At 44.6% G+C, this 26,337-nt stretch overlaps 3 protein-coding genes and 1 long non-coding RNA gene across 7 annotated transcripts; 1 reads left to right on the top strand and 3 right to left on the bottom strand.

The window, feature by feature from the left end:
- Window positions 1-505: 505 nt before the first annotated feature.
- On the bottom strand, window positions 506-3,854 carry LOC103626446 (protein SHI RELATED SEQUENCE 1). 4 transcript variants are annotated; one of them, XM_008646856.4, is made up of 4 exons: window positions 3,188-3,854; window positions 2,743-2,911; window positions 1,463-2,301; window positions 506-1,263 (listed from the first exon to the last, which is right to left on the bottom strand). In XM_008646856.4, the coding sequence occupies exons 3-4, from the start codon at window positions 2,097-2,099 to the stop codon at window positions 881-883; spliced, it is 1,020 nt and encodes a 339-aa protein (XP_008645078.1). In that variant the 5' UTR covers window positions 2,100-2,301; window positions 2,743-2,911; window positions 3,188-3,854; the 3' UTR covers window positions 506-880. The 4 variants fall into 4 exon arrangements, with proteins under 4 accessions (XP_008645078.1, XP_008645077.1, XP_035814948.1 ...); XM_008646855.3 differs by lacking the exon at window positions 3,188-3,854 and adding an exon at window positions 3,031-3,177; XM_035959055.1 differs by having other exon boundaries at window positions 2,743-3,854.
- Window positions 3,855-11,418: 7,564 nt separating this feature from the next.
- LOC103626444 (uncharacterized) lies at window positions 11,419-13,561 on the top strand. The gene is made up of 7 exons (XM_035959054.1): window positions 11,419-11,510; window positions 11,805-11,879; window positions 11,974-12,086; window positions 12,173-12,353; window positions 12,422-12,547; window positions 12,662-13,039; window positions 13,136-13,561. Exons 2-7 carry the CDS (start codon window positions 11,814-11,816, stop codon window positions 13,247-13,249), a joined length of 978 nt encoding a protein of 325 aa, XP_035814947.1. The 5' UTR covers window positions 11,419-11,510; window positions 11,805-11,813; the 3' UTR covers window positions 13,250-13,561.
- A 412-nt stretch (window positions 13,562-13,973) lies between these two features.
- On the bottom strand, window positions 13,974-15,159 carry LOC103626443 (uncharacterized). The gene is made up of 5 exons (XR_004849431.1): window positions 14,821-15,159; window positions 14,677-14,739; window positions 14,527-14,607; window positions 14,350-14,418; window positions 13,974-14,274 (listed from the first exon to the last, which is right to left on the bottom strand). It is a non-coding gene; the product is annotated as an uncharacterized lncRNA (long non-coding RNA).
- A 705-nt stretch (window positions 15,160-15,864) lies between these two features.
- Window positions 15,865-18,453, bottom strand: LOC109939361 (protein FAR1-RELATED SEQUENCE 5-like). Its single transcript, XM_020537997.1, has 4 exons — window positions 17,672-18,453; window positions 16,959-17,470; window positions 16,485-16,867; window positions 15,865-16,367 (listed from the first exon to the last, which is right to left on the bottom strand). The coding sequence occupies exons 1-4, from the start codon at window positions 17,999-18,001 to the stop codon at window positions 15,865-15,867; spliced, it is 1,728 nt and encodes a 575-aa protein (XP_020393586.1). The 5' UTR covers window positions 18,002-18,453.
- Window positions 18,454-26,337: the final 7,884 nt, after the last annotated feature.

Below are 26,337 nucleotides of genomic sequence, written 5' to 3'. Positions count from 1 at the left end.
AATACTGCTGTACTTTCCCATGTCCTGGACTCTGGAGCCAGCAAGCAGCACAAGCTGATTGCATTGCTCGTCCATCCCAAGGCAGAACACCGAGTTGCTTGCTTCAAAAGAACCAAACTGGAACAAAACTAGATGAACAGCATGCGTCGCGGTAGCTAGAGAGCCCAAGACATGCAACAAATCATATAAAAAGCACCGGTGCAATGCAAGAAACGCCCCCTGCAGTGCAGCTTTACACAAGCTAAATCCAGAGAGGAGGGAAGAAGCTTCTCCACCCCCATGCATGTAAACAAAAGGAGATTAGCGCAAGCAATCACAGGGTGTGTCAGTGTGTGACCTACGTATACACAGACACTATTCATGGGAGGATTATACTATATTAGCTTATAATAAGCTAGCTAGCTAGCTAGACAGTATACAGTAGCTAGCACTAACTAATCACGTGCAGGACTACTGCATGTCAAATGGAGCTCCCATCATTTGTGGAATGAATGAAGAAGGAAGCTACACTTGAAAATTCTTATCTTTGCATTGCATTAAGGTAGCCAAATTATTAATGAAACCCAAAACAAGATTGCTCAACAAGTAACAGTACACTAGCTCTACTAGCTAATAACATTATATATGATCCACACATTGCTGATCATGCACTAGTGTTCATCGATCAACGGCTCGAATGCACGTTGTAGTAGTAGTATGCAGTAACAATTAAAATCTCTTCTCTTCTTGTCTCGAATTTGATTGCGACGATGACGATGACTACTTAGCTCATGTTCATCATCATCTTTAATTTGTTGGAAGAAGTAAATGGAACCATCAAAGGAATTAAGCTACTAGCACCGATACGAATAATGGAAGCAGCAAAGCTAGCTAACTTAAGCTAGGTTCTAGGGTTATGAGGGAAGAACTGGGTGCCTGCGGCGAAGGCGCCGATCGGCGTCGGGTACGGGTCCATCAGCACCGCCGCCGACGTGGCCACCGTGGCCGCCGCCTCGCTGCTCCCCGCGGGCGACGACCCTTCCCTCGCTTGCCCCGCCGTCAGCTGGTGGTGGTACTCCGCAGAGGACGGCGGCAGCTGGCCCACCGCCGCGTCGTCCGCCGGCCCGTGGTCACGCAGGATCCCCTTGAAAGTGTGCCCGCCGATGCTCACCGCCGTCTGGTACGCGAGCTCCGCGTCTGGCTCGTCCACCGGCCCGATCCGCACGCACCGGAACACCGCCTCCACGCTCAGCTCCGGCGGGAACCTCCCGCCGCCGCCGTCGCCTGTGACCGCAGCAAGCAAGACAAGCATTTGGTTAGACATCTCCTTATATATATATATACGATGATGAATCAACGCGGCATGCCATATGTCACGCCGTCCGTCCCGCGACGGTACTGTGACACGGTGCTGTGTGGAGTTGAAGTGGAACGTGCCGTGCAAGCGAGGACGGATGAGACGCACCGCACTGTACTACCTTACCTGAGGAGGTGGTCGTGGTGACCATGGCGGAGTTGGCGGACGGCAAGCGGCCAAGTGACCGGACGAGCTCCCGCGGGCGCTTGCTCGCGGCCGCAGCAGCGGCGGCGGCGGCGCTGTTGCTGTTGGCGGCGCCGCGGAAGAGCGCGGCGAGCTGCTGCTGGCGCTCCCGGCGCTTGGCGGCGGGGACCCAGGTGCTCTTGACGTGCGTGGGGCAGCTGAAGCCGCGGCTCCGGCAGCAGGTGCGGCAGCGCATGTGGGTGCAGTCCTTCTTGGCGTTGTTGCCGCAGTCCTGGCAGCTGGTCCCGGCCCTGCCGCCGCCAGCGCCGGCGCCACCCGCACCGCCGATCCCGCCGGCCCCGTCATGCGAGGAGAAGCCGAGCACGACGCCCGTGGCGACGGCGCCGGAGGAGAAGAACTGCGACGTGTGCGGCACCGCCGCCGCCGTCGCCTGCTGGTGCGGGTGCCAGAGCTGGAACCCTATCCCGCCGCCCCCACCGCCGCCGCTGGCCGCCGTGTCGGCAGCCGCGGCGGCCGCCCCTCGCGCGTACAGGAACAGGCTGTCGGCGCCGATCGGGTGATCGCCGCCCCGGTCACCGCCCCTCCCGCCTCCGCCGCCCCTCAGAGAGAACCCAGCCATGCGAGGCAGCTGCCACCACCACCCACCATCAAGACGAACGCGAGAGGGAGAGTGTGCAGTGTGCACCACACCACGCACCACCGAGCACCGAGACCAGTTCACCACCAGCACCAGCCGCACCAAAGAAAAGCTAGCCTTTGCAGCTCCTCCTCCGATCTTTCTCTCCCTCCGGCCTCCTAGCAGCTAGCTAGCTGATCCTCTCCTACAGCAACAACGGAAAAAAAAACAAATAGAGATCTTGGGAGTAAGAAAAAAGCTGGCGCAGAAGCAGAAGGTGCGCGCAGGCAGAGAAGCAAAAGCAACAACACGGCGGCACGGTACAGCGGGCATGGGGCTGGGGCTGTGTGACATGCAGTAGGTTAGATGCATGAGCTGCATATATAGATTGGCATAGCTCGGTAGCGGATGGATCGGCGGTAGATCTGCAGCGAGAAGCTCTTAGACATAGAGAGAGGTTTGTGCAAGCAAGCTAAGCGCGTAGGAGTTGAGGATGAGGATGGCTAGCCTAGCCTCAGCTCGCTGCTGCTGGTGTGAGTGGGATATGCATGTGCGAGTGAGCAAGAGAGGAGAAAGATAAACCTGCCGCTGCAGTGCTCCACCGCACCATCACTCACTCATCAGTACTGCTACCAGTGCTACTCACCTTGCCTTTGCTGGAAATAGGAAGCTCGCCTCTAATCCGAGAGCGGAGCGCCTCCTCTTGCTGCCTAATCCCTTTCCTCTCTCGGCGTCTTGGGGGGGGCCTAAGCACGCGGCGAGGGCTCTCTTTCTTCCTCACCTCACCTCACCCTCGCCCGCTACACAAGTAGTATCTGCTGGAGGACGGTGCTGAGGTTAGTTTACGATCGAGCATAAGTCGTGGTAGAGAACGCAAGCAAGCAAGCAAGCTGCTTTTTGGGGGGTGATGAGGAGATGAGAGGTGGGAGGCTACCGCTATATAAAGAGGGCGGAGGAGGAAGAGAGAGAGCTAGGGGGCGGATCGAATGGGTTCAGGGGAGGAATTCGAGGGCGCCTGCAAACGCCGCCATGGAGGCGGCCCCGACCTTAATTTCTATTTATTGCTCTCGCTCCGATCCCACAGAGCTCACCTCTCTAGCTTATCTCCACTCCACCCAACCAGATGAGATGAGAGAGAGAGGATGGACGCAGGAGAGAGAGAAGGGAGACGAGGAGGAGAAAAAGGGAAGAAATGGAGAAAGTGAGCATGGCAGTGGTAGTAGTAGTAGGGTAGCGTGTGTATTTTCTTTTTTTTTATTTCTTTTCTTTTTGCAGAGAGTTGTTTCCCTTTGCCTTTGCCCTGGCTCCCTTTTTACAGTTTGTACCCTTGGGCTTTGGCGAATTATTACCACCGAGCTGTCGTCCCTGCCTGCCATCCATCCGTGGCTTGTCAATAACAGCATGACTACATGGCGACAGAGGACAGGGAGGAATTTTTACTGACAGGAGAAACTAGGCCTTTGCAGTGTGTCTGTACATCCATCCGTCCCCCGGCCCCAACTCGCATGCACTTGTCAGTTGGCAGGGCAGAATAGTTCGTTTGTTTCTTTATTTATTCACGTCGATTATCCGAGTGTTTTATTTATCCTACAATTTATTTTTCCAGCTGGGAAGAAAACATTATTGCAGTTGTTATTGCTAGCTAACTTTTATTGGTTAAATGAGGAGGGAAAATGAAGTGTCATTTTATGGTTAGCATTAGCACAGAATGTATGTCCTATTGTTTTTTTTCTAAAAAAATGTGATTGTAGATGATACTAGTATATATTAGCTTCCCCAAGAACAAGAACAATAATGCTATATATATATAGGTACCTCCACTTAGCTAATAGGTATGGTCAAAACTCAAAAGTGATGTGTACACCATACAAGCATGGAGCCTACCAGCTGCAAACAATCCAATTTCTTTCTTTTTTTTTTCCTTGCAGTAATGCATATTCACAAAACACCTTTTTATTTGCAGGCTAGATGCATGAATTGAACAGTACAAAAACCTTCTACATTGCATGCTACAGCGTATAGAGCAGTACTCCCCCCCTACCACACGCATCAGACAGGAAGTGTTGCACGTACGCACTCCCAAAAACTGTTGGGAAGAATGTTCACCGTACCACCCGCCGGGAAGCTTTTTTTTGGCAGGCCAAGAAAGGGAGGAAGGAGAGGAGCGGGAGAAGAGTAGAGTGAAAACGGAACGGGCGCTCAGGTTCATTCAGCCGGTCGAGAAGTTGTGGTGGGCGTAGCCGGGCGAGTTTAAAACCCCCAAGGGTACGGGTACGGTGTATAGCCGTGGGGCCATCCCGACCGTCTAGGCTCCAGCGGACGGCGCATGCCTCGCCACGTGGCGGAGAATCCGGGGAGTGTGTCGGGTAGTAACACTACTAGCTACTACTACAACACCACAGCACCGCTTTCCTTTCCGGCCGCGAAAGGTGCAGCCGCCGCCGCCCGGTGGGGCCCGGCCGGGCTGGCCCTCCTCCTCGTCGTCGTCGAGGACCACGCGTCCTCGGACAGTCGTCGGCGGACGCCATGGGAGGAAACTGAAACGGCGCGCGCGCGCGGACGCACGCACGCACACCGCACTGTTGCACACTGTAGCTAGCAGCTGCAGCGGCGGCGGCCGTAGGGCGAGGCAGAGAGTGCGTGAACAGTGGCACTGTGTGGCAGTGGTGACTAGCGAGAGAAGCTTCGTGCATGGACATGGACATGGAGATGCATGCTTGACCATGGCGACATATATAAATAAATAAATTTGGCCTTCCCTCCTGCATGCCGCCGGTGCTGTTGCTGTTGTCTTGTTGGCACTCATCAGTCCCATATGCGCTCTCCTGGCTTTCCGCGCGCTCCCTGAGCTAGTCCTGACGTCGAGCTGCGGCATGGCATGGCATGGCAAGGCATTGACACGGGCCTCTGGTCGTCTAGAACCTGTCAGCTAGTGCCTCGTGATCTCGCGCGCCTCTCTCGCCTTAAAAAGGTTGCCGACGATCATCATGTAAAGCACGCCCGAGGGCCGGCCGCCTAGCTGCGCAGGGATCCTCTGCGCCGGCGCGGCCAGGGAATGGTCCAAGATGAGCAACAGCGTAAACGCCTCGTCCGTGCTTGCTTTGCCACCCCCACTCGTGTCACCACTCATCAGTCACTGTACCACGTACCCATGCTGCCCCTTCAATTCACTGGCTTAGTGGCTTTACTGGTACCACGTCGCCCATTTTATCTCATTCCATTATTCCATTTCATTTCATTTCAGGGGAGTGTCTTTTTTTTTGTTAATTAGCTGTGAGTTTACTGCTGCTACCTTAAAGCAAGCAGCACACCAGCCTTGAACCACGCACACATATGTTAATTTAGCGTGGAACTAGTAGTAGCTAGTGCAGTGGTAACTGATGACGACGCTGACAACCATAGTACTTTCTTGAAACTTGGAGCTGAGGTTGACAACCATACATATGGTTTTCTTAACAGATTCCATAATAGTGATTTTTCTTTTCTTCCTTTTTGCGGTTGTCGTGCCTCCGGCAGCTTACCTATCATATCTTCTGTTTTTAAACTTCGTTCCGCAAACAACGCATTCTATGGTGAAAATCAGTGTTTCGGTGACCACCATATAGGTAGTAACGTGTTGGACGACACGGTCTAAGTAGAGGTAACAAAAACACCTGCATACGTGCATGTATGGGCCTCCACTCCGCCGGCTGTCCGACGACGACGACAAAGATGACAATGGAAGAAAAAGAGAGAGAGAGAAATTCAGACGATGAAACCGGTTATATATAGTTAGTTAGTTCCTTGAAACAGTGGATGGATGGCCAACAGGTGAAAATACTGCAATTCTAGTTCAACGAGCTAGACAGATACAATAACGACAGCCAGCTAGCAGCTAATTTCCATTCATTCTTCCCAGGTCCGGTTCTTTTTTCTCGTCCCTCCTGCACGCATCCAAGCAGGCGAGAGCGAGAGCGAGAAGAGAATATATATATATATATATATATATATATATATATATATATATATATATATATATATATATATATATATATATATATATATATATATATATATATATATATATATATATACTATATGTATTTAGAGCTCTGGGCTCTATTTAGCTAGAGGAAGCCCTAGCCAAATATGAACGCACCTGCATTCACAGCCGACTGACCTTTCGGTTTCCATATAAATACCTACGTGATCCCGCGATTAGCTCCTTTGCTCCCGGCTCAGTTTCCATAACCGCAAAACCCCAACCCCGGCACGACTCCAGGAATCTCCGCCGATTCTTCCATCCCGGCGACTCCGCTCCCCTTTCCGACGACTCTTCCAACCCCTCGCCGCTCGCTGTCGATCCAGTCGCAAGCGGCATTTGAGCGGCGCGCCCTCGGTTTCCCCAATCGTCGCTCCAATATTCGCGCCGCTGCGTCCGGTGACCGGCGAAAACCCTACCTTCTCCGGCGACGGTTCTGCTCCTTCGCTCTCCGCCGACCCGACTGCTTCCACGTTCTCCGCCATCCTCAACATTCGCCGCCGTCAACGGGTACCGCTCCAATCGGTGTGTTCTTCCCAACCCTAGCTCGCGCGCATTTCATTGGATCGAGTTTGACCGTCAACAAACTAGTTGTTTTTTGTTCATTTTGCATTGTGTGGATCACGGCTAGGGTTGACATTAGTTATGCAGTTGATGTATTACATTTACGCACATTTACACAGTTGGTTACGCACACTTACACAGTCGGTTACGCTCATGTACACAGTTGGTTATGCACATTAGGTTACATGTTTATGCACATTAGTTAAAGTTTTTTGCATCATATTATGTTCAATTGGTAATTGGGTGGTCATCTAGTTGTTTTTGTAACTGCATACACTTATTTATTCCATTATTGTTATAGTTAATACATTGTGTGACAGCATGTATTGTTTTATTGGATCTGAAAGGGAATTAGGCTTACACCTAGTTCCTAAAATAATTTTGGTGGTTGAATTGCCCAACACAAATAATTGGACTAACTAGTTTGCCCAAGTGTATAGATTATACAGGTGTAAAAGGTTCACACTCAGCCAATAAAAAGATCAAGTTTTGGATTCAACAAAGGAGCAAAGGGGCAACCGAAGGCACCCCTGGTCTGGCGCACCGGACTGTCCGGTGTGCCACCGGACATGTCCGGTGCACCAGGGGGACTCAGCCTTAAACTCTCCACCTTCGGGAATCCCCAGAGGCGACTCGGCTATAATTCACCGGACTGTCCGGTGTACACCGGACAGTGTCCGGTGCGCCAAGGGAGGTCGGCCTCAGGAACTCGCCAGCTTCGGGAAACGCCAACGGCTAGTCCGCTAAAATTCACCGGACTGTCCGGTGTGCACCGGACTGTCCGGTGCGCCTCCGGAGCAACGGTCTTCTCTGCGCCAACGGCTCTCTGCCGCGCATTTAATGCGCGCTCTGCGCGCGCAGGAGTCAGAAACGCCCATGCTGGCACACCGGACAGCAAACAGTAGATGTCCGGTGTGCACCGGACACCCAGGCGGGCCCACAAGTCAGAAGCTCCAACGGTCAGAATCCAACGGCAGTGATGACGTGGCAGGGGGCACCGGACTGTCCGGTGTGCACCGGACTGTCCGGTGCGCCATCGAACAGACAGCCTCCCAACGGCCACATTTGGTGGTTGGGGCTATAAATACCCCAACCACCCCACCATTCATTGGATCCAAGTTTTCCACTTCCCAACTACTACAAGAGCTCTAGCATTCAATTCTAGACACACCAAATAGATCAAATCCTCTCCAACTTCCACACAACGCCATAGTGACTAAAGAGAGTGATTTGCTTGTGTTCTTTTGAGCTCTTGCGCTTGGATTGCTTCTTTTCTTTCTCACTTGTTCTTGAGATCAAAACTCCATTGTAATCAAGGCAAGAGGCACCAATTGTGTGGTGGCCCTTGCGGGGAAGTTTTGTTCCCGGCTTTGATTTGAGAAGAGAAGCTCACTCGATCCGTGGATCGTTTGAGAGAGGGAAGGGTTGAAAGAGACCCGGCCTTTGTGGCCTCCTCAACGGGGAGTAGGTTTGCAAGAACCGAACCTCGGTAAAACAAATCTCCGTGTCTCACTTGCTTATTCGCTTGCGATTTGTTTTGCGCCCTCTCTTGCGGACTCGTTCCTTATTACTAACGCTAACCCTGGCTTGTAGTTGTGTTTATATTTGTGAATTTCAGTTTCGCCCTATTCACCCCCCCCCCCCCTCTAGGCGACTATCAGGATCATATCCAGTTTTTTATTATTTTAAAACAGACATTATTTATTAAACCAGTTCACAGTTAATACAGATTGTTTATAGCAATTTTTGTTTTGCTCAAACATATCAGGTTGCAGGCAAATTGTGTTTTATGTTTGCAACTGTATGCAATGGTATGCAACATATTCAGATTTTTATGAACGTATAACAGGACAGAACATATATGCTAATGTGTTTCATGTATGCATCTGTATGCAACATATTCAGTTTGTTATGCTGGTATATCAGGTCAGAATATGTATGCATCTGTGTTTAGTAAATGATCAGCCAACTAGTTGTTTTTCATAGAGTATATGTTTTATATAAAATTTCATTTCTGTTTAGTGCATACATTTATGTATTTTCAGATGATTACAGCTAATACATTATTTGGTTACAGCAAGGTCTGTTATTCACTTATTTTTTGAACAGTTCAGTACATGTTTTATTGAATCATATACAGTTTTGTATTATTACAAAACAGACATTATTTATTACACTAGGTCACAGACAATACAGTTTGGTTATAGCAAGTTTTGTCTTGCTCAAACATATTCAGATTTTTTATGCAAATGTGTTTAGTAAATGAGCAGTCAACTAGTTGTTATTCGTAGAGTATATTTTTTATTTAAAATTTCATATCTGTTTAGTGCATACATTAATGTATTTCAGAGCATTACAGCTAACACATTATTTGGTCACAGCAAGGGTTGTTTTTATTGAAACATATTCAGTTTTCCTAATAATTGAAACAGTTCAGTATGTGTATGCAAATGTAAATAGAGAACAGTATATTCAGATGTTTTAAGTTTGGTATTTAAAACAATTAGGTTAATTGATTCAATCATACCACATCATAAATACATATGCATATATAACCTTTTATTTTTTACAACATTGTATATTATGTATGCAGCTTTTAATTTAAAAAAATGAAGCAAGTCGACCGTCCTCCAAATAACCCCAAGCGTATAACAATCCAGTCAAGCCAGGAGTGCTTCAGTGTTGACATTCCCTCTGCAGAACATCCTAATCCATGTCCAGAAGTTGAAAATCCTCCAAATGCTGACAGTCAAAATGTGACCAATGAAACAGTTCAGATTGATTCTGATGAAGATGACTTCATGCCAGCTCTGAAGAAGCGCAATGTTTCTGAAAGCCACACAAGAGTGTTAAGAAAAGTCGTGACAAAGAGGGTTAAACATGAGGAGCTACCCCGATAGGTTAATGTTATGCATACCCAACAAACAATTTCATATTTGTAATGTTCTGATTATTTTTTTCATAATAACAAAATTATTTCATGTTGTATATTGTTTAACAGAGGCTTAATGTGAGGTGCAACCCTCAAGATGTCATTGCAAGCATTAACATTTTGAATGAAAGACAACGTGAGGCTATAAGACGTAAAGGCTTCTCTTCTATTCTTGATATGACAGTAGATGCGCTGTGCAGTAGATCACACCTCCAATGGTTGATGGACAAGCTAGACCCCAAGGATATGACAATACGTCCTGGTCCAGGAAAGGAACTCAAGATCACAAAGGATATTGTTCATCTTATTCTTGGCGTGCCAAATCATGGAGGTGGTAAACCTTTGGGTATTGATGAAGCAGTTGCAGCAAGCAACTTGAGGGCAGAGCTTGGTGTGGCCAAAGATGAGTTCAATGTGGCATTTCTACAGGATCGTTTAAGGAAAGGCGAGGATGATGACCTTTCAATCAGATGTTTCTTCCTCATTCTATTCAACCGTTTGCTGTTTCCAACTGCTAGCTGGGGCATCACATATCATGAGGTGCTTCTCACAGAAGAAATGCACCGTTTCCATGAGATCGACTGGTGCCAGTTGATTTTTAATGATCTATGTGAAGCTGCCAAGAAGTGGCACAACCGGATAACCACAAATGTCTCCATGACTATATATGGATGTTCCATTGTTGTCCTTGTAAGTATAATGTTTTTCCGTATGCACATTTATTTCATTATTGGTTCCTAACTTTTGGTAGTTATGTAACATGTTTTACGATGTTGGTTATGTCTACTTACATTGCTATTGAACATTGTAATTCTTTTTAATGTAGTTGTATTACTTGGATCACCTGCATACAGCCGCTGCCCCCCATAATAAGAGTGGCACACCTCGCATTAAATTTTTTGATAAGAATAGCATAAAAGCTTTGACCAAAGCTGACAAGAGGAAGGTTCGCCATGGGGCTGAATCTTTCGGACACTGTGAAGTAAGTTATTCATATTTTCACAGTTGGTTATGCACAGTTACACAGTTGGTTACTCACAGTCACTACAATTTTATTTCTAGTTCCGAAGCTCGACGGAGACATGCTATGCAGTTGGACCTAAGATCGATCGCCAATCTGAGGCAAGTTTATGATGTATTATATCCATTGTTTATTATTATTTATTGAACAAATAGAATACGAAGGTGGACATGGATTCTTACTATTTTTTGCTGAACAACCAGCCGGAGTGCAGGACCAATATTTTTGATGCACCGCGCCCTGGCCCCATGCCTCGGCCAACTTTTAACATCAAACTTCCATCTATCAAAGAGATGATGTCAAGTAAGATCAACGATCTCCCACATCGTCATCGATCTAAATTCACAGATATTCTTGCTGCATATGACTTGGAGGTTGACAAGTCATGCGTAGCCATAAAAGACAACATCGACAAAATTATTGTCAAGCAATATGACATAGCAGACAAGTTTATAGAATTGATAGACGAGGTACTACGTGCCGAGTCTGAAAATTTGGAAAACGAGACTGATGAGCCACAGCAAACGGGGAATTCGACTGATTCAGCAGGTATTCCTTATTCAGAACATTTTATCTTTTGACATGTGCGTACGTTTTTTGTTATAAGTACAGTTAACAGCTTATGTTTTTGTCAAGTATACACAGCAACATTTGATTTATAATTCAAGTTTTGACATATATTATTTTCAATATAATTGTGTACAAGGACACACAGTTGATGCCACCCAGCCCACACCCGATATGCCATCCCAAGCTTCGCATCTTGAGACCCAACTGGGTGCTACTCAGTTTGAAGAAATTCACGAAAGACAACAGCATATCCGTACAGTCCTTGAGACCTTTCCCGACGAATCGGATGTGGTTTCAGATCAACAGGTAATTTGTCCAACGACAATACTATTTTTTACTCATTATACGTACATGTATGCATACTTCTTTTTAGTAGTATGCGAACCACACTTTTTTGTCAACAGGATTTCTGTTTTGATGTTCGAAACATAAGTTTGAGGAACACAAATATCACACCTCAAACCACATCAGCTTGCACCTGCTTGCCCAAATTTGACGTGACACCGGAAAAAAATGTTTGTTAGCAGTCCATGTCTCATGTTATAATTACATTTTACTATACATACAACACAGTTATACTAATTATATACCTTTGTGTAGAGAGGTGCAATGGCAACAGAGGAAATGGAACACAATGACAGTGGGCCAGTTTTTGACCAGACCCCAACTCCTCATGTCAGTATGATAACATACATATTACATAATGCTTTTTATGATATTAAACTGATTTTTTTAATGTTCAACCACTTACAACCATGTTGCATTTCAGGTTGATACACTCAAAGGTACTACAAACTCTGGATCTGATCCACCACTTACAGAGCAAGAATGTATCCGTTCTCTGTGGGATTTAATTTGTTCCAAGGACATTGACCAAAGCAGGTACATGTAACCCAAATTACGAATAACGTATTTATAAGTTGGTTCATTTATGAAATAAGAATCTATACCTTTTGTTCATCATACAGGGTTGTTATTGATTACGGTGATTACAGTGCAAACTGTATGGATATTTATGAATCTTTCGCGGAGGGTAAATGTCTTGAGGATGTCTTCATGCAGTGTTTCATAGAGTGTATTCGTGATGATTCTAAAAATCATCGTCGAACTCTGACATCTAACAGATTAATACTTGATGTCAACGTTGGGGTAGGTTCTTCTTCACAGTTATTGTAACTATACACATAATATACTTACACACTCTATTTTTTTTATAGGCTCTGTTAAATTTTGAAGAACAGGAACGTCACAGCAAGAATCCTCAGCCGTTTGATCAAAATGTCCTACAGAATTGCTTGCACAACACATTGCCTGCTTTGGTGAATCTGGATAAATGCAAGTCGGTAAGTCCCATTAACATTTTGTTCACAGTTTCATCAGCTCATTAACTGTACATTTATATTATCATGACTTTACAACAGCAACATGTAACCTATATTTACTTTTCTCATCAACAGATAATGGTACCTATGCTTAGCAGGGGTCATTGGACACTGTATGTGATCAATCTACACCACCGGGTTATACACATTTTAGATTCGAATCCCTATGGTATACAACTTGGTGGCACCGAATGGAAGGACTATCATTATGATCCAATTTATTTAGGTGGCAGGAAATTCCCATGGGCTAGGGTGATAATGAGTAGGCTGAGCAAAGCGTTACAACACGTTTGCCCCAACGCAGAATTTCCTAAGTTTGGTAATTTTCCATTGGATATGCCATCTAACTGCCCAACAATGAGGACAGGGTCAAATGACTGTGGATTTTTTGTGATGAGTTACATGAAATCTTATGATCACAATGCAGGTGTCATATCTTCTTTCAATCAACCAGTAAGTGTCTGTGCTAACTGTTTCTATAATCCGGTTGCCATCAGTTGTTCATGTTAGCTATAGACGTGTCTAATGCAAGCTATGCTTTTATTGCAGGACAATTCCCGAGACCTACGTGCTCATGCCCTTCATCAACTCACATTCCATCGCATCAACAAGGCGTTGCCACTTCCATTAGATATCCAGAGATTTATGTTTGCGCGCAATTAGTGAACTATGTCAGATCTAAGCAATGGTGTGGGCAATGTACCGTACTGTGGTATTTTGGCCATTTTGTTCAGTTAACAATTGTAGGAAGCTTCCTTATATGTGCTGTTTTCAGAACAATTGTCATGCTACTTTGTGTTAGGGGTGTTACCCAGGTTCTTTTTGTGAACTTTAGTTGGCTGGATACTTATGGTTATGTCGCGAATATGTGAACATCAGATGTTTTCACTTCTGTGTGCTTTAAATATGATCTGTTTTTATGTTCTGAAGATGTTATATGTATACCTCATTCCTTAATATTACCATCTGTTTATATGCGAGTATCATCCAGGCCATATACGATGTTTCCTACTTCAAATTATGCAACATTAGTAAGCAATATACGCTCTATTTATCAGATTTCAACAACTTTATATCTTAGATTATTCGTATCAGATACAACAGACTACTCGCGCGCCTGACTCACTGCTGTCGTTATCAACAGTACTGGTATATAGTTTACAAATTATACGATCATCCCACAAGTTATATACGATGTTTTGTAGTTCCAGTTACGCAACATTATTAAGCAATATACGCACCATTTATTAGATTTCAATATCCACCTCTATATAAATCAGTTGCCAAACAAGCAAGGTTTATTGTAAAAACAAATTAATCGTATCTCATACAAGATTCTAATCACTGTCTGACTCACTACTATCGAACTCATTTGCGTGTTTTTTAGATGTTGTTGTCTCATTCCAATCAGGAGCTTTACTGCCACCCTTGTTCCTAGATCCTGGAGGTCGTCCTCTCTTACGTCCAGCAAGGCTTGCCAACCTTTGTCTATTTTCCTCCATTGACAAACATGTCCTACTGTTGTGACCATCAGCAATTCCACACTTCTGACATTTCCTGGTCATTTTCTTTGTACCTTTTGCTCCCAATTTAATAACCCTTTCTTCACTCCCCTTTATTGTTCTTCCTTTGGGTCTTGAGTTATTTGGTCTTGCCAAGCTTATCCCATCGACTGCAAATTCCAGTTTCTGCAATTCAAAAGTAAATACTTCTCAGCATATAATATTATGTAGTCCAACATACAGTATTTATACCATTATTACCTTTCTGGCATTATCATTTTGTTCACTGACACCACTAACATTCATTATTGCGTGATCATGCAAATTAACCTGTAATTGACAACACATTTTGTTAAGCTCAATCATAACCCAATAACTCAAACGTATAAATCATGTATATGTATAACTGCAAATCAGTAAAGTTGTTAAAGATATTACCTCTTCTAATGGACGTACTGGTATATGTATTTGATCATTGGCCACACCTTGTTCAAGTATAATAGATACGTCTTGAATTTCCTGAAAATTTGGATGAAAGATCATTATACATCATTTACAAATAAACATTAACAACAGTACGATCCAAACCTTGTTATTCCTTTCGTCAAATTCATCATCCTTTTCGTTGTCTCTATTGGCTTCATCATCGTCCTGAGATTTTATTGTTTCACACCTCATCAATATAAAATGATTAATAATATGTTACAACATACATATTAAAACATTACATACCTGTATACCATCTCCTCCACTAGTTCCACAAGTTTCCTCAACGTCTATGGGTGTGTTTGGTTTGACTTTTGGCTTTTGCTTTTGTGCCCCTAAAAGTCAAAAGCCAACCAAAGGGCTGGATCCAGGAAGCAGCTTTTTCTAAAAGCCGACTTTCTCGTAGTGCAAATCTGAAAGCACCTCTGGACCTGCTTTTAGTGGCTTTTCGGATAGAACTGTGAAAACATATATCGAAGATTTTTTAACGACTTTTAGTGGTTTCCACCAAACGGTTTTTAGCTTTTTAACAGCTTACAGTCTACAGTAGCTTTTTCCACAGCTCACAGCCCACAGCAACTTTTTTCACAGCCACAGCCCAACCAAACAGACCCTATATCTGTTTCCAAACGCGAAAGTACTTCGAGAAGCTCATCCATTACTGTTAGGGCTCTATCATTTCCTGCTTTGGATAAACTAGCATGATGCACTACTTTCATTGCCTTTTTAAGCAACATCTTCTGTCTATATGACTTAGTTTCTCCATCCTTCCCCTTCAAATTCCTATCATCTCTTGAAAACGGAACATCTTGCCTTGCAGAGGTGGTGTATCTTTGTAAAATATATTCTTTCGGTATCCGGTCAATCTAAAGATGCATAAACGCGCGTAGTACATGTACACAGAATAGCCCTATAAAACAATAATGATCTTAAGATTTTGTTCATATGTTTTCAATGTATATATTTACTTTTTAGTACTCCATACCTGTATGTTCCCAATGTTTGCATTCACAAGTATACTTTCCTGCATCTTCATCAGCTGTGACTTTGAATTGGTGCTGTCCCCAAACAATTTTATTCGATCTAGTTGTATGTTGCACTACCCAATCATTTGCACCCCCTTCTTCGTCGTGCATTATCTTGAATGCGGTTGCATATTTCAAAGATTCCTGGAATCTACACATCACAGCCCTTGTGTATGCTCTTGCAACCCTTATCTCAAACATGTATAGCGTGTTCGTTTCCTTTTGACCATGTGGCATATATAATGCAAATTAGTTTACACTTATATTAAAGTATCAATATACGACATAACAATTTTATCCTCACCATGCTTCCCACTGCTTCTTTTGACTCTTTCATCTTTCTACTGTGTAGAAGTTTCATCATTTGCTTGGCGAATTGATGAAGCGGAGTATTTGCATCAACATGTGCACTTTTGACAAGCCTGTTCATGCTTTCGCTACGCTGTGTAGACAACATTAGACCACAATAATGATTTTTAAAAAAAGCAGGCACCCAATCCTTACGTATTCCATACAGCTTATCCAGAGTACTGTTATCGTGCAGATCAAAATCTTCAAGTAGCATTGACCATGCAGTCTCAAACTCCAACTCAGTCAAAGGATGATGTATTATAGATTGAAACCGTGTCTTAAAGTCCATTTCCTCAAATCTTGCATACAACTCGTTTAGAAAAGGCATATACCTATTTTGCACATGCCATAGACATAAACGATGTATTGTGTGTGGGAAAACCCTCTCGAGGGCTACTGGCATTGCAGGATCTTGATCTACAAACATATATGACACAATTGTACGAATCTTATTCCATGTTATATAAAGAAAATAATATCTAATTTAAGCCATAGTTGATGTATATACATTTAATTCATTATTATCATTCGTACCTGTCAGCATCACTCGTGGCCCTTCGGTTCCCATGCATGTTTTGAAGGCGTTGAATACCCATTCAAATGTATCAACAGTTTCATCCCCCAACAATGCGAAAGCAAATATAGTGCAATGTAGGTGGTGATTTGAACCAACAAACATACCTAGTGGTTTTTCATACAGATTAGTCTTATGTGTTGTGTCAAATGTAACCGCATCACCAAAATCAATGTAATCCCCTTGCTGGCTTGCATGTGACCAAAATATACTTAAAATCTTGCCTTCTTTATCCAATTGGAAGTCAGAGAAAAATTGTGGATTATCCTTTTTGCAGGATGCAAAAAAGGATAGTAGCTTTGCCACATCATTTGCATTTCTTTCTCGTTGCTTTGCCTTTTTCCTGAAATTATTGTGAAAATTTAGCATTAGGCAGAAACAACAATCAGCATATATCAATTATGTATATCAATCGGAACATATCATAAACTTACAGGTTATACATGTCCTGTGCTGTTACAGGCACACTCTCAGGACCACCGTGCATTTCTGATACATAATCCATAATACAATGTTGCGGGATTCGACTCTCTTGCATTGTACTTATGAACTCCATGTATTCAGGATCATGCGTCTTGTTGCATTGTAATTGATTCTTTTCGGTATCCTTTTTAAAAAATTCATGATTATGATCCAAGTGCAACAGATCAATACGCACTGATATAACTGTCTCTTTTGCATCATCATAAATTTTTTTAAGTTTCATACCGGCCTTGCATTGTGTCCGTTTCGAACTGGTACTACGTACCTTTGGGTTTGATATTCCCCTTACTGATCTTTTGCCTTCCATCGAGCAATTCAACCACTTACAATTTTTCCGTTCCCTATACTTTTTCAATGGAAATCCAACTTCATATGCATACCTACTATAAAATTTATATGCTTCATCCACCCCACTGAATGTCATACCAACTTTAGGTACTAATCTCGGATCAATTGTAACTTCCTGTGCAAAAAATATAAATTGTATCAGCTATGGTACCCTACATATTTTTATGTTGTATGTAGATCATAACAATTTTCAGCCAAAAGTTTCACAGTGTATGCACAATATAAATACTGAATGTCACACCATCTCTAGCTGCCTTATACTGTATACAATTCAACGTACAATACTGAAAATTCAAATCAGTTCAATATTACTTACATGTCTCTGCAGAATCACTGGTGTGTCCTGTTCATGATCACCAATAGTACGCATAGTATTAAGGTGCTGTCCTCCTTGAGTTACTGTCATCCTTGATGCCTCAAATATGGTCTGTTCATCAACCCCTGGGGCCCTCAAAGCTGCTGGTGGAGTAATTGCGTCTACAGCAGTAGCTGATTCTGTATGCGTAATTCCATCTGACGCTAACTGGTACCCTCCTTGTTCTTCTTCCTGCACCATTGTTACGATATCCAAGCATTGATTTTGTCTATGAACAGACGTCGGCGTCGCATACTCACTTATGGTCTTGTTTCCCCATGGCGCCGCCATCTTCCAGATCAAAATCGCCCTTCACCCAGCAGCGGACTATCAAATGATGCGTACTCTCCACTTTTCTGGAAGATTATGATTTTTTTCCCTGTACCAAGCGTATATCCAATATCGTGGACGCATATTTCACGGCGCATATCCATTACCCGCTTAATTTTAGGATCGTGGCCGCGCTGATCGTGGGCGCTCTGATCGGGGGAGTAACAGTCATCTATGCAATGTTATGAATACATTTACGGTGTCGTAACTGTCTGTTTAAATGTGCTTCCCCCTTTTACGGGTTACACGTCACCGATCCACGTACGAACACGTGGCCCACGTTGGTTTACGCATATTTGTACAAGCTATTATACTTGCATAATTGTAGTGCATTAAAACGGGCCGCCTGAACCGATCCATTCGGTTCGACCACGTTCGGCTCGTCTGGCTGGGGCTCCGCGCACCTATATGAAGCCCAGGGCTTCCATTACCAACGCCCTATATATATATATATATATATATATATATATATATATATATATATATATATACTTTTCCCTCGTCAAGCCGAACCCAAAGGAACGAGCCGAGACATATCATTGCGTTGCAGGTACGTCGTCAGAGTGCATGTGGGTCCGGCGACACTCCAACTTGGCAATATGAAATTAGTTGTCCGCATAATTTTTTTAAAAAAAAAACAACCCAACAGTGTACCAAGTTGTTTTGAGGTAAACCACTTGATGCGGTACTGTATTACTGTACTACACTAAGCTACTAAGAATGTAGAAGAAGGGAAGGGATTAATAAAAAAAAATTGACCTTGACAGTGATGCGCATGCATGTAGGTGAGGGTGAGGCCCCAATAATGGAGAGGGCTTTGCCCCCCTCTGTCTCGAGCCCTGTGCGCAATACACGAGTTGACTCTTCTTTTTACTCCCTTTCACTCATTTTCCAGCCCCTTTCTGTCCCCATCCATCCATCCATCCGCAACCCCAACTCCAACACCAACACCACGTCGTCGTCCTCATGAACGGATGTTTGCGTGCCTGGGAGCAAGGTATATATACTACTCGTCTACTCCCAACGCAACGCAACGCAAGGGAAAAGACAGAGAGAGATGATGAGGAGGAGGAGGAGGAGAGTAGTGCATGCATGCATGGGCGTCGTCGTCCGTCGCGTGCCAAAGCATAATATGCCCAAATCCCTATGCTTAACGAACTCATTCGCTTTGGAGTTTGGGGTGCGGGGCGTCGTCGTCGCCAGAGACCTGCTGGCTGCTGCTGCGGCGGCGGCGGCGACACTGCAGGGGCGCAGAGAGCTAGTACTACTAGCAAGTACTACAGTAGTAGTAGCAGTAGCTGGGGTGAAAAGAAGATGTGGATACCGACGGACCGGACCGGACCCGAGGTGCGCGTAGGGCTGGACGAAATACTCGTGGCTCGATAACTCGCTCGACTCGGCTCGTTAGTAGCTCGGCTCGACTCGGCTCGTTTTAATTTTGTAGCGAGCCAAGCTAGCATTCTAGCTCGGTTCTCTAATGAGCCAGCTCGGGTTAGCTCGTGAGCTAGCTCGCGAGCCAAACGAGCTAAGCCACAACACAAGTTTGTCTAGTCGTTGGTGTTGTCTCATCTCTCATAGTCTTGTTTTCTCGTTGTTATGATCTGTGATATGGACATGTGTGGATGTGTCATGTGCTTAGATATTTGTATTATTGCATGGCTACATGTTTGTAGTGTTAAACACTTAAAATATGATTTTTCGGTTATACATATATTTATGTACATAGATCTTTATATTTAGTTGTGTGGCTCGCGAGCCTAACGAGCTGGCTCAAGCTTCCTAACAAGCCGAGCCGAGCCAGCTGTTTAGCTCGTTAGTATAACGAGCCGAGCCGAGTTGGCTCGTTACAATAACGAGCTATAACGAGCCGAGCCATAACGAGCCGAGCTGGCTCGATATCCACCCCTAGGTGCGCGCTAGCTGCACTGCGTCTGCGTGCCTTGAGAGGCGTGCCTCCATTGGCTAGCTAGCTAGCTACTGTAGGTTTTTGAATGACACACACACACAGAGACGTCCACGCGGCCGGGCCTCCCTGTCAGCCTCCTCGCTCTGAACTGGATCGGATGCTGCAGCAGATAGCTGCAGGAGAGGGCTCCCCAAAAAAAATCGCTAACTTCAAAACTAATTAACAAGAAAAGGCCGCAGTCAGTCTGTCCATTTATATATGTAAAGGGCGCGGCCACGACACATGATGACCGATGATGATTCGAATTATACGACGGCCTAGCTGACATGCATGCATATCACCTGACGTGCAAATATGAAGCTGACAACAGAAACACCTGTGCCAGCAGCAGGCCAGGGGTCCACAATGAATTCCTTTGTAGCTAAGCTAGATCGTTCTGCGTGCAAAAGAGAATATACGTATAGTAGATATACATGCATATATTCATACATATATATAAACACTTATATATATGACATGGACAAATTTAAAACAACTGTGACTCACTAGTACAAATAAGCTCAAAGTCTGCGGCACGTTCAACTTTTCACTGGCGGTTTCCGTTATCAAACGTCAGTGAAAGAAACAGGTGGGCCCGGCTTTAAAAACCGCCAGTGGAAACCTATTTCCACTGGCGGTTATCTTAACACAACCGCCAGTGGAAATAGGATGTTTCCACTGGCGGTTGTGTTACACAAACCGCCAGTGAAAATTGATTTCCACTGGCGGTTATCTTAACTTAACCGCCAGTGGAAACATCCTATTTCCACTGGCGGTTTTTAAAGACAACCGCCAGTGGAAATCAATTTTCACTGGCGGTTTTTAAAGACAACCGCCAGTGAAGTGTCTGTTATAAATACCCCTCTTCCCCCCGACAGTGAACTGTATGCTCGCAGCCAACTTCCATTGGAGGCGATTTTGGAGGTCCAGAATTCACAAAATACATGGGGAGAGGTTTTGATCTTCATTTTTTGGAAGAAGATTGCTAAGAAAGGTTGGTTTATGTTGCTAATGTCAATTTTTATTCATTTTTGCTCAATTTTAGCCACATTTTGGATCTAGGGTTTCACCATTGGAGAGAGAGTGTATCCTCTCTCAATTTTAGCCACATTTTAGCCACATTTTTGCTCTATTCGCTCAAATAAAGTTGTTTAATATGGTTAGATTTTGTCTATCCTCTCTCTTTTTTCATGTTTAGTTCTCAAATCAGTTTATCCATGACATATTAAGTTGTTTAATGAATGGTTCATGTGTTGTGTGGAGAGAGAAGAAGATAGGTTTGGTAATTAAGATTGTTTTTATTAGTTGCTATGAAAGTTGGTTTAATTATGTTTTAATTGCCAATTATTGTTCATCTTTGCTCAATTTTGGAACTAGGCCTTCACCATGTGTTAAAGAGAGTATGGCTAGGAAAGTTTAGTTTTATGTTCCTCTTGCCATTTTTTGTTCATTTTCCTTAAATTTAGCCATATTTTGGATATAGGGTTTCACCCCTTCATCCTTCCCAACAGGTGGTGATGGAGAGGACATCCTGGATGTATAACTTATCAAGGCTAGATCCATCATACATATCCGAGGTCCATAGGTTTATTGATGTCGCTACGAACCATGCTTGGAGAACAAAGACAAAACACATATATTGTCCATGCATGGACTGCAAAAATGCTGCTGTATTTAATGACACAGAACAAATCATATCTCATCTGGTATGCCGAGGATTTATGAAGGATTACACAATTTGGACAAAGCATGGAGAGGGTAGCTCTTCGCCTTATACGACTGGAAACCCTGAGAACATCGACGACAGATTTCAGTTCGTTCACGAGACACACCAACCTCTTCCACAGAGCGAACATGTAGTGCAAAATGTTACTGATCATGGTTACGCTCGAGGAAATGAACATGATAGACCTCATGTTCTGCCAAGTGTTATGGATGAGGAAGATGCAGAGTTGCTAGAGGCAATGTTGCGTCGTCATACAGATCAATCGATGTTCTTAATGAAAGGTATGGAGTCCCTGAAGAAGGCAGCAGAAGAGCCTTTGTACGACGAGTCTAAGGGTTGTACCAAAGAGTTCACGACGCTCCGGTCTGTGCTAAAGCTGTTGATGTTAAAAGCTAAATATGGTGTGTCTGATGCTGGCTTCGATGCGTTCTTGAGTATTATCGCAGACATGCTTCCAAAGGAGAACAATGTGCCTGCTAACACGTACTATGCAAAGAAACTAATCAGTCCGCTCACTATGGGTGTGGAGAAGATCCACGCGTGTAGAAATCACTGTATCCTTTATCGAGGTGATGATTATAAAGACTTGGAGAGCTGCCCAAAGTGCGGTGCAAGTAGGTACAAGACGAATAAAGACTATCGAGAGGACGAAGAGTGTGTTGCATCCGTGTCTAAAGGGAAGAAGCGAAAGAAAGCCCAAAAAAGACTTCAAAATCCACGAGCAAAGAAAAAGAAGTAGACTATTATGCGCTCAAAAAGATTCCTGCTTTGGTGATGTGGTACCTCCCCGTCGTCGATCGATTGAGGTGTTTGTTCGCTAATCCTGAGGATGCCAGACTTATGAGCTGGCATGCTTCTGATGAGCACAAAAACGATGGGAAGCTTCGACATCCAGCCGATGGGAAGCAGTGGCAAGATTTCAATGACAACCACCGAGACTTTGCCGATGAACCGAGAAATGTTAGGTTCGCACTGAGTACTGATGGAATGAACCCATTTGCTGAGAGGAGCAGCAAGCATAGCACATGGCCGGTGATCCTCACCATATACAACCTTCCTCCATGGTTGATGCAGAAACGGAAGTACATTTTGCTAACCATCCTTATTTCTGGACCTACACAACCTGGAGTTGACATGGATGTATTTTTGGAGCCCTTAATGGAGGATATGAAAATATTGTGGGAAACAGGTGTTCAAATGTTGGATGAGTATCGTAAAGGTTCATTCACGCTGAGAGCAATTCTTTTTGTTACGATCAACGATTACCCTGCTCTCTTCACATTATCAGGCCAGTTTAAGGGAAAGGTTGGTTGCACAGTATGCATTGATGGAACTGCTTACGTATCCCTTGCTGCATCTAGGAAGATAGTTTACATGAGGCACAGACGCTTTTTATTGGAAGGACACAGGTACCGCATGCGAAAGATGGATAAGTACTTCGACAATAATGGTGAACTACATTCTACTGCTCCATCGGGTAACAATAGAGGTCATAGAGTTTTTGAAATAGTCAGGAATATCAAGTTTGTTTTCGGGAAGAAGACAAAAGACGGAAAAACAAGGAAGGATGTCAAACCAGCTTCGGGGCTATATTCAAGAAGAAGTCTATTTTCTTCGAGTACTTGCCTTACTGGAAAGAGTTAGATGTGCGGCATGCGATCGATGGTATGCACGTTCAGAAGAACGTGTTTGAAAGCATAATGGGCACCTTGCTAGACATAAAGGGCAAAACAAAAGAAGGGCTCAATTCACGCATGGACTTGGTAGATTTAGGCATAAAAAAGGAACTACATCCCGTTCTTCAAGAAAATGGGAAGTACCATCTCCCAGCAGCAAGCTACAATCTCAATGTAGATGAGAAACATGAGATGTGTGTTTGGCTTAAGAATTTGAAAGTCCCATCCGGATTCTGCTCTAGCATACGGAGTATTATGTCAATGAAAGACCTGACAATCACCAACTACAACTCACATGATTGCCATGTCATGCTGACTACATTCCTACCTATTGCCATCAGGGCTATAAATCCTTTGTTTTTAAAGATGGCAATCACACGGTTGTGCTACTTTTTCAACAGGATTTCACAAAAGGTAATTGGCCGTGATGAGTTGGCATCTCTTCAGGAATTCGCAGTGGAGACAATATCACAGTTTGAGATGTGTTTCCCTCCATCGTTCTTTGATATTATGGTGCACCTTGTGGTGCACTTGGTGCCACAAATAGAGGCATTGGGTCCTATGTACTTGCATGAAATGTGGACGTATGAGCGTTTCATGTCAATACTGAATGGCTATGTATCAACCCGTGCTCGTCCTGAGGCATCCATGATAGAGGGGTACTGTACCGAAGAGGCCATTGAGTCCGGAGGTCCATTCTGCAATAGTATCCTAAAAGACCAGGTTGCAATAGGTCTGCCTCCGTCACGACACGAGGGTAGACTGTATGGAAGCGGGAGGATGGGACGGAAATCTTTCATCCCACCGGATTACGATATAGTACTTGAGGCACATCAGAGCATCCTACATCAGCTAACGATAATGGAGCCATTTATCCAACAACACATCAATGAGCTTCGCGAGCAAAATCCTGGGCATACGGATGATTGGGTAATGAAGCAACATAAGCAGCGGTTCAACACATGGCTAATGGTGAAGGACATTCCACGTGGAGAAACAATAGAAGAACAAACCATCAAGGGCTTGGCATCTGGACCATCACGCCAGGTCACAACATGGCAAACCTATGACATTAGTGGATTCACATTTTGTACCAAGTCCAAGGACAAAAAGAGCATGTCACAAAACAGTGGTGTTCGATGCGAGGCCATAGATGATGAAACTGGTGAGATTATTACATATTTTGGCTTTATTGAGGACATATGGGAACTAGACTATGGTACATTTCAGATCTCGGTTTTTCGATGTCAATGGGTTGAAGACAAACATGTCACGGTAGACAACTATGGGGTCAGAGTTCTTGATCTAAGTAAGGTAGGTTACAAAGATGACCCATGGATCCTTGCTAATCGTGCTGCACAGGTCTTCTATGCTGAACAGATCATTTCTAACAATGAGAAGAAAAGCACCGACAAACCGAAGCATGTAGTTTTTCCTGGAAAACAACAAGCTATAGGAGTTGATGGTGTATCTGATTTAGAGAATTTTAACCAGTTCAACGACATGTCTCTTTTCATAGACCATCCAACCAAGATAAGGAACGTTGAGCGAAGCATCCCACGCAATTCGTTGCCCTGGGTACGCCACGATGGACAAGGCAGAACAATAGCTTCCTAGATTATATACTTGTCATGTAATTGATTATTGTTAGCGACAAACCGAAGCATGTAATTGTCTTCATTCAATTTTCGTGGCTACCATTTACAATTTTACATGACTTTCTATTGACTTTATAGAGAGAGAGGAGAGGGAGAGAGAGAGGAGAGAGAGGAGAGGGAGAGGAGAGAGAGGATGGAGAGAGAGGAGAGAGAGAGGATGGAGAGAGAGGAGAGAGAGAGGGGATGGAGAGAGAGGATGGAGAGGGAGAGGGGAGAGAGAGTGGAGAGGAGATAGAGGATGGAGAGGGAGAGGGAAGAGAGAGTGGAGAGGAGAGAGAGGATGGAAAGAGAGGAGAGGATGGAGAGAGAGGAGAGAGAGAGGATGGAAAGAGAGGAGAGGATGGAGAGGGAGAGGGGAGAGAGAGGGGATGGAGAGAGAGGATGGAGAGGGAGAGGGGAGAGAGGAGAGGGAGAGGAGAGAGAGAGGGAGAGGGGAGAGAGAGGGGATGGAGAGAGGTAAAAGTATACTAAACAATATATAAAAGTATACTTAATATAATATATAAAAAGTGAAGTAAAACAATATATAAAAAACTATGTTAAATAATAATAAAAAACAATTTCTACTGGCGGTTGTCATAGAGAACCGCCAGTAGAAATGACTTCCACAGACTGTAGAAGCCATTTCTACTGGCGGTTCTCTATGACAACCGCCAGTAGAAATGGTTTCTACTGGCGGTTCTCGTTGTCAACCGCCAGTAGAAATGGCTTCTACAGTCTGTGGAAGCCATTTCTACTAGCGGTTCTCGTTGTCAACCGCTAGTAGAAATGGCGCCTATATAAAGGGTGGCGCGCGGGAGCCGAAAATTTTACAAGTCCTTGGCGCCAGTTCACTTGAAGACGACGCCGTCAGGCTGCTGGATTTCGACCCCGAGGGTTTTCGCCGGCGATCGTCCCCGCGCCCGTCCCCACGCCGCCATTCCCGCCCCCGCACCGCCGTCTCCAGGTTTTTTCTCTTTCCCCTAATCTGTTTTCGCCGTCTACCGCGCCAGGCCGCCGCCGCCGCCGCCGCGTTTTAGTAAACCCTAGGGCACGCGCCGCCGCCGAGAGGGAGGAAGAGAGATGAAGGAGAGGGAGAGGGAAGAGAGAGGAGGGAGAGGGAGAGGGAGGAGAGAGGAGGGCGCACGCGCCGCCCGCCGCCGAGAGGGAGGAAGAGAGAGGAAGGAGAGGGAGAGAGATAGAGGGAGGGAGAGGAGGGTGAGAGAGAGAGAGGAGGGAGAGGAGAGAGATAGAGAGAGGGAGAGAGATAGAGGGAGAGGAGAGAGATAGAGGGCTCATACAAATGTATTCAA

This window comes from Zea mays, chromosome 5, assembly GCF_902167145.1.
Source record: "Zea mays cultivar B73 chromosome 5, Zm-B73-REFERENCE-NAM-5.0, whole genome shotgun sequence".
Taxonomy (NCBI): domain Eukaryota; kingdom Viridiplantae; phylum Streptophyta; class Magnoliopsida; order Poales; family Poaceae; genus Zea; species Zea mays.
Note: the sequence above shows the minus strand (reverse complement) of the source record. Positions and strands in the feature narration are given on the sequence as shown.